At 56.9% G+C, this 7,809-nt stretch overlaps 2 protein-coding genes across 5 annotated transcripts in view; one reads left to right on the top strand and one right to left on the bottom strand.

Moving 5' to 3' along the window:
* DOK4 (docking protein 4) overlaps positions 1–3,562 on the top strand; it is a 5,639-nt gene extending 2,077 nt beyond the window's left edge. For all 4 annotated transcript variants that reach the window (XM_027893991.1, XM_027893990.1, XM_027893992.1 and 1 more), the window contains exons 3-9: positions 335–442; positions 675–789; positions 887–1,006; positions 1,123–1,312; positions 1,594–1,732; positions 1,823–1,946; positions 2,041–3,562. In XM_027893991.1, the coding sequence (XP_027749792.1) occupies positions 335–442; positions 675–789; positions 887–1,006; positions 1,123–1,312; positions 1,594–1,732; positions 1,823–1,946; positions 2,041–2,168 (924 nt within the window). In that variant the 3' untranslated portion in view covers positions 2,169–3,562. The remainder of the gene's footprint in view (positions 1–334; positions 443–674; positions 790–886; positions 1,007–1,122; positions 1,313–1,593; positions 1,733–1,822; positions 1,947–2,040) is intronic.
* A 1,534-nt stretch (positions 3,563–5,096) lies between these two features.
* The window catches only part of POLR2C (RNA polymerase II subunit C), a 6,383-nt gene continuing 3,670 nt past the window's right edge, over positions 5,097–7,809 (bottom strand). The window contains exons 8-9 of the mRNA XM_027893998.1: positions 5,879–5,953; positions 5,097–5,254 (exon numbers count right to left, since the gene is read on the bottom strand). Of these exons, the coding sequence (XP_027749799.1) occupies positions 5,110–5,254; positions 5,879–5,953 (220 nt within the window). The 3' untranslated portion in view covers positions 5,097–5,109. The remainder of the gene's footprint in view (positions 5,255–5,878; positions 5,954–7,809) is intronic.

Consider the following 7,809-nt stretch of genomic DNA (forward strand, 5'->3'; position numbering starts at 1 on the left):
GGGGGGGGGGGGGGGGGGGGGGGGGGGGGGGGGGGAACATGCCTGTGGACGATGGCCCCACCACCCCCTGAGGAAGGGGCTGCAGGAGAGGGACGGGGAGATGCCAGGACAGGGGTCCCCTTGGGAGCTTTGTCTGTGTTCATTAATTTAGCTCTGTAATTAGCACTAGCAGGGAGGGGTGGGGGCAGATGATGGCAGTCCCTGGTTATCCCCATCTCCAGCATCTCCTCCTGTTCCCAGGCCCAGCAGAATCAGCAGAAGCAGGCACGGGTCCTGGGGATGGGAATATGGGGGGGGAGGGCAGACAGAGACCCCCACTCTCTGTGTCCGGCAGATCTACCGGCGCTGCTGGCTGGTCTTCAGGAAATCCTCCAGCAAAGGGCCCCAGCGCCTGGAGAAGTACCCGGATGAGAAGTCTGCATGCCTGCGTGGGTGCCCCAAGGTGAGGGGGTGTGCTTCAGGGGTGCTCCCCACTGCTGGGGGGACCCTGTGCCAGAGCACGTCCCCCCTTGCCTCAGCTTGCTGGGTGGCTGTTGCCCCACGTGCTCCAGTGGGATGCAGCTGGGTCTGGGTGCAGCAGGGAACAGGGTCTGGGTGCAGGGGTTGACAGGGTCTGGGAGCACTGCAGGAGTGTGGGTGCAGCCCTCAATGTCCCCCCCCAACCTCCCCTGCAGGTCACTGAGATCAGCAACGTCAAGTGCGTCACCCGGCTGCCCAAGGAGACCAAGAGACAGGCCGTGGCCATCGTTTTCACCGATGACTCCGCCCGGACCTTCACCTGTGACTCAGGTACGGGGGCAGCGCCCAGGGGAGCCGGGCTGGGGGTGCTGGGTGAGGCACCCTGGCTTGGCCAGGGTCGCCCAGGGGCTGCCGTGGTGCCTTGCAGAGCTGGAGGCGGAGGAGTGGTACAAGACGCTGTCAGTGGAGTGCCTGGGCGCCCGCCTGAACGACATCAGCCTGGGGGAGCCCGACCTGCTGGCGCCCGGCGTGCAGTGCGAGCAGACGGGTGAGCGTGGCGGCGGGGTGCCCGCCCGGGGCTCCACCTCGCCGCGCTACACCCCCCACGGATTAGTTTATTTTCTGTTGTTTGTTTTTTGTTTTTTTTTTTTTTTTTTTCCCCAGACCGGTTCAACGTGTTCCTCCTCCCCTGCCCCAACCTGGACGTTTACGGCGAGTGCAAGCTGCAGATCACCCACGAAAACATCTACCTCTGGGACACGCACAACCCCCGGGTGAAGCTGGTCTCCTGGCCCCTCTGCTCCCTGCGCCGCTACGGCCGCGACGCCACCCGCTTCACCTTCGAGGCCGGGCGGTGAGATGTCACCCCTGCCGGGACAGGGATCAGTGCTGGGTGCCTTCACCCAGCTGGGTGCTCCAGGAGATGGCACTGCTGCCGTCACCACAGGGCAGGCCCGAGGCTGGGGTGATGGCCACGGCCCATATAGGGTGCCCCAAGGCGGGGGGGGCGTTTGGAGCTGGTTCTGGTCCCAGCTCAACACCGTGAAGGGGACATACGGACAGACCCAGGGTGGGTTTTGTTTGTCACCCCTGGAATTGAGGACCCCGGTGACGTTCCGTGCCCCGTCCGTGCAGGATGTGCGACGCAGGGGAAGGTCTCTACACCTTCCAGACGCAGGAGGGTGAGCAGATCTACCAGCGCGTGCACAGCGCCACGTTGGCCATCGCTGAGCAGCACAAGAGGGTCCTGCTGGAGATGGAGAAGAATGTCAGGGTGAGCTTCAGCCTGCCCCGTGGCGGGAGCACAGCAGGGGGAGACTCAGAGGGCCCTGTGTCACCCATCTCCCCCTCTCATCCACCGCAGCTGCTGAACAAAGGCACTGAGCACTTCTCCTACCCCTGCACCCCCACCACCATGCTGCCCCGCAGCGCCTACTGGCACCACATCACAGGCTCCCAGAACATGGCTGAGTCCTCCAGCTATGCCGGTGAGTGTCCCTGCTCCCCTGCCAAGGAGCTGCTGCTCCTCCAGCCCCCAGGGCTTTCCCCACTGGGTGAGCCCACCCTCTGCTTTGTCCCCAGGGGAGGCGTATGCGGGCGCCCAGGCCAGCTCGGACACCGACCTCCTCAACAGGTTCATCTTGCTGAAGCCAAAGTCCTCCAAAAGTGACAAGCCTGAGAGCAGGGAGCCCAGATCATCATCCCCGTGAGCTGGGGGGCGGGGGGACTGTGGCAAGGGTCCCCTTTTTCCTCCCCAGGGGGTGGCAAGGACGCAGGCAGCCACCCCTCAGAATCCCCAGGAGACCTTGGCACCTCCACGCCAAGACCTTGGGGAGCAGGCGCTGGCTCGTGCCCTGGTGTCAGTGGAGGCGACGGCTGGATCAGCCCTGACTGACTTCAAATATATATTGAATATCTGTATTGTAAGAGACACTTCCTTCTCACTCGAATGCAAACGTGGTGGCTGCCGAAGAGCCCTCGGGCAGATGCTCAGAGGTTTTTGACTCTTGGGGATCCTGCTGGGAGGTGAAGAGAGGCAGGGGGGGGGATGTCAAGAAGTTTGGATTGTTTTCTTCGAGGCAGGAAGGCTGGAGCATCACCCTGCCACGGGCATGGAGCAGCGCCAGAGGATGCAGCTGTGTCAGGCTGATGGTGCGGGGTCCCACCCCCCCCCACCCCCATGAAGAGTGGGGTGCTCCTGGGGACACCCTGCCACCCCTGAGCTGATTTTTGCACTTCAAGCTATTTAAACTCGCTGTAGAATTGAGATGTCTCAGGAGAAACTGGTTTTCCTTCCAGGGGGGTTGGATGGGTGAGCGGCCAGGCAGGGCTGAGCTCCCTGGCTTCCCCCACCCCAGCACCCCTCACTCCTCCCCCCGCAGCCGTGTGCCCCCGCTGTGCCCCTGGTTTATCTGCTGGTGGGTAACCCCGGGGCTGGTTTTGGCCAGTAGCATCTGTCTCTCAAGGGGCAGCTTTGTGGATATAGAAGTCCCAGGGCAGAGGAGCCCATGCCAGTGGGGGGAAGAGCTGCATTCCTCTGTGCATTCCCACAGCCCTCACTCCCCCCTCACCCACCGGGTACCAGCCCTTGCCCGGGTGGGGAGGAACTGGGCTTTATGTGCTAAACTCAAAAGCAATTGATTTTTTTTCTAGTTCTATTTATTGACCTCCTTTAGAAGGGCTATCTTTTTATTGCCGTGCAAACCTTGGTGTTTCTTTGGAGTCTTCTTTCCGTCTGGGTCGGATGGTTGGTGGTTTTCTTTCTGCCCTTTAAAAGCTCCACGTCCATGTGTTGGGCACGGGGAGTGTTGTGATGTGGGAACCTGTGGTCTGTAAATACTGTGTCTTGGGTTGGTGTAGCCTGTGGCTGAGGCTGGGGGAATGTTGGGACAGAGAAGGGCCACTCCCTGCAGCGTGGCCGAGCACGGAGGGGCTTATCAGACCCCAGCATCGCCCAGCAGCACATCCTCCCCTGGGTGAGAGGTGTAACTTGCTCTCCTTTCCCGGCTACACACCTCATCTGGAAAAGATTTAACATTTGTTACCAAAAACGTTTGGGTTTTCTGTTTTTTAAGGAGTTGCTCAATGAATAAACAACCCTTATGCACATCCACCCTTCCTGTTTGTCTGTTCCATCCAAGCGCGCTCGGGAAGCGCGAGTGGGAGTAGCGCCTGCCAGGGAGAAAAATGCTGATGGGGAGAGATTTCCTGAGGCTCCTGGCAGCAAGCTTGGCTCAGAGCTTTGTTCTGCCTCCAGCCACGGCCAGGACACTTCAAGTGAAGCCCTAAAACCACTGGGACAGGGAGAAGGGTGGAGCAAGTTGCCACTCTCCATCAAGCAACCCAGAGTGAAACAGGATGCCAGCATTCCATTGTTATCCCTTGCCTCCGGCCACCCCAAGCTCCAGGGATGTGCCAGGGCAGTGGTGGCTTCAAGTCCCCAGGTGAAGGAGTTTCAAGCCATGTCATCTTCCAGCTCTCCCAGAGCTGTGCCAGGCAAGTTATCCATGCCATGACTGCCTGGCAGTGCTGGCCTCACAGCGAGACAGCCATGCCAGCCACGCAGTGCTCCCTCCAGGAACAGGCAAGGACATGGAAGCAGCAGCCTGGCTACAGCGGCTTTTCCCTGGAGGGGAAGGCAGTGCTGACACAAACTGCTCTCTCCAGCTCAGTGTGACCCCATCACCATCCCTGAGCCACCCCCACGCCCCACATCAGGGGCACATGTGCCTTCCCCTCCCTCCCAGCCCCCATGGCACAGAAGAGGCAGGTCTCTCCAGGACAGTGTCACTGAGAAGCTCATCCCAAGCCACGCTGGGCACTGATGGAGGGGAGGAGAAGGGGTGACTCAGGTCATTGCTGGAGCCTTTAAGACACTGCCAGAGGGGTTAGGGCATGGGACCTGCACCAAGCTCCAGATCAGCACACCCTCAGGGCTATGGGCACACTGGAAGGTGTCATCCAGGGTCATTCCTGACAGATCCAGCTCCTCACAGAAAGGTTATACGCATACAGGGCGGTGTGTATAACTCCGGAGGAGTCTGTAAGTACAGCTCTGCCTGCCTGACCCAGCTGGGCTCCCCTGCAGCGCTGCCTTCTGCAGTATCTTGCCCACCCCGGCCTCAAACATCTGCTTGGAACGCCGGGCTGCCTGCAGGAGGGGTGCCGCTCTCCTCGGGAGATAATGTCACGAGCAGCAATCAGCATCGGCGAGCAGAGCTCCCTCCAAGGCACATCTCATTAAGTTAATGCCTATTGGAGAGAAGTAAATGATGTGACATCTCCTCCTGCAGCCCCGGCCGAGCTTTCAGGGATGACAGAAAAATGTGGGGGCAAGGTTTTATTCAGCACAGTGAGGAACAGACATGTAAATAAGGTAGGGTTGTGTAACCAAGGGACATCTTCCCAGTTGTAAATACCACACAGCCAGAACCCAAAACCAGAACCAAAACTCTGGGATCAGCTGAAGACAAAGCCTTTCCTAGGGAAGATGCTCACTGATTAATTACCTACACAACAAAATGGCTTTCCCTGGAAAGCAAGATCAGGGAAGCGTTACCAACCAGCAGAGCTGGGCCAGGAAAGGCAGACGGAGATGGGGAGGTAACAGCCTCTCCCCAGATCAGGGCCAGGCAGAGGCAAGGGGCCCCCTCAGTTAATGGTGAGGACGTCGCTCTGAATCTCGTGGCTCAGCTGGGTCTGGAGGTCGCTCAGTTTCTTCTTCAGGCCAGACAGTGCGGACAGGACGATGGTCTCGGGGCGCAGAGAACCACAGGACTCCACATTGTAATAGAACCTGAGGTTACAAATCAAGGGGTTAAGTCACCACCTGCCCTGCACGGAGGTGCAAGCCCAAGGTGCAGGCACAGAGCAGTTCCAGCCCATCCCGACCTGCCGGAATTCCAACCATCAGCATCGTTCACCTCCCAACCAGGCAGCAGCCAGCACTGCCCCTCTACAACTGTCACACCAACACAACTTCACAGGCCACAAGAGCATTTCTGAGATTGATTTCTGCTCAGCACCATGACCTGTGAGCCAGCCTTGCCAGGGAGTAAGGCTGGCTGAGCCACTTCTGCAGTGCAAATAACACCAGCAGTCAGAGCACAACACACACACAGGTGAATAAATACCCTAAGCCACTTTCCCCCTGCAGGCCTCACACTTCACCAAGTGTGCACCACCCTAGCTGGCAACACGAACTCGGGAGAGCTGTCTATTATCTCCCAGAGCGAAAAACCTGCCAGATCTGGGCATATCACCAGTTAACTCCAATTCTGCCCTGCTTTTCAGAGAACATCAGCTCCCTGGGCTGGCAACTCCAGCACAGAGTAGACATTTTTCTATTAATAAGAGAGGATGAGATGCACCCAACCAGCCAGCCCACCTTGCAGCTGTGGCAGTGCATTCAGCTCCCTACCTCTCTGGCTTCCCGTTGGGGTCATAGGGAGCCTGAGCATCCTCGTCGTCGATCTCCGAGTACTCACTCTTGGGCCTGGAATCAGAGAGCAGGACAGGTTAGCACAGAGCCCCTGCTCTGGCCTGGCCCCACAGAGCCCAGGCACTCAGTTTGGCTTCAGAGAGCGAGCAGGGGGCTCGTGCCCAGCACACAACACGGTGCTCATCACACAATAAGTCACAGAAAAAAAGCTCAGTCCCACATTCCCCTTCCTGGCTCCTCTTTAATGCCACAGGGTCACCCAGCAGTGCTGGAGGAAGGGGATCAGCCCTGCTCTGCCCAAACTCATTCAGTCCTGTGCAGGGAGCACTGTGGCTCCATCCACACACACTGGCACAATCTGGCAGGTGCTCACAGTGAAGGGATGTCAGTGCCTGAAGGGACTGTGTTTATGGAGGCTTGATGCATTTACAGAGTAATGGACCTTGTGTTATCTTTTCTTTCCACTTTCCACTAGGCCAGGAAAGCACCAGAGCACCCCAGAGCTCAAGTCTGTGGAGCACAGCTGAGGTGGGAAAGTACAGTTGGCTTGGATTCAGCAGGAAAGAACCTCCTGTACCTCAAACACCATCTGCATCAGTGAGCTCCATTCTCATGTCCTGCATCTCCACTCCTCTACCAAAATCACTGAAATACCCAAGCATCAATTAGGCAAACACATCTTTCTACCCACTGCACCCCTTGGTTTATAGAGCACCATACCAGAGACTCTGTGGGAGCACTTAATCTGGGTAAGAAAAGCCTTGAGCTGTCTGAAAAGCCAGTACAGAAAATCCTGTGCCCACCAAGGTCTCCTGCTGGCCTTCCTCTGCCCCAGCAATGCCCAGAAATGCTGATCCCGGCACCCTGTCATCAGCTGCCTGAAATAAAACTGCATTTCTCAGACCAAAACCTCTGCCTGTACAAACCACTGAGAGAGATAAAAGTGTTAATGGAGCTGGGACTCCTCATGACTTGCAGAACCACTCATGGCTGAAACAGTGCAGAGGTTACCACCACCACCACGGCAGCTGTTTGGAAAGTCCAGCTGCATGCCAGTGCTCTGCCAACAGCCTCAAAAAGCAATTACCATGAAAAACTAAACCAAAAATCATAGCTAGCCTTGGACAGCAGAAGCCTTTGGCTCTGTATTGTCTTCACAGCAAGGTCAGATGAACTTGGAAAGACAGATGTATCATCAGGGAACTGGCAGCTACAACGCCAATCTTCCTTTCAGATTTTTCCAACTTTTACATACATTTTGTCAAGGGCTTCTCAGAAACTGTTTCCAGGTGCCCTGGTTGTTGTATACCACACCAGATTCCTGAAGATGCAGCTGACCCTGCCACCAAACAAAAGAATCCCCACTAGCAGCTGCCTTAGGCCACCCAGCCAGGGAAGAGCCACATTGCCGAGGTGCACATGGTACACGTGCTCAGCTGGGGCTGTTCTCTGTGGCACCAACATTTCCCAAAGCCCACGCTCTCCAAAAGTCACACTGTGACATTCCCCATCCAAAAAGGCAGCAGAGCTAGTGATCCCTCAGCCTGCCCCACTCAAAGAGGCATTCCAAATCTGTCACTTCATCAGTGTCCCAGACTTATGAGCCAGCACTGCAGAAATTAAACTGAGGAATTTTTACAGCACCAGAATGAAGCCTAAAATGATTTCAAATCCCCATTTGAAATTCCACATCCATTCTTGTTTCTCAAGCATGCTGATCCATCACTCAGACAATCAACTAAATTTTGGGGCAATTTATCTGCCATAAATAATTTGGAAACTTCAAAACTGACCGGTTCCACCCCCCAAACTGCTGGTGACAAAGGACAGGCCGGCACATCGACTGTTGTGACATGGTCCTGCCCACAAGGTTGCCCAGCAGCACCCTCAGTCGTGGTCAACCAGCCTCT

Source organism: Empidonax traillii, unplaced genomic scaffold, assembly GCF_003031625.1.
Source record: "Empidonax traillii isolate 1590-97213 ecotype Southwest subspecies unplaced genomic scaffold, ASM303162v1 scaffold413:size1348891, whole genome shotgun sequence".
In the NCBI taxonomy this organism is placed as follows: domain Eukaryota; kingdom Metazoa; phylum Chordata; class Aves; order Passeriformes; family Tyrannidae; genus Empidonax; species Empidonax traillii.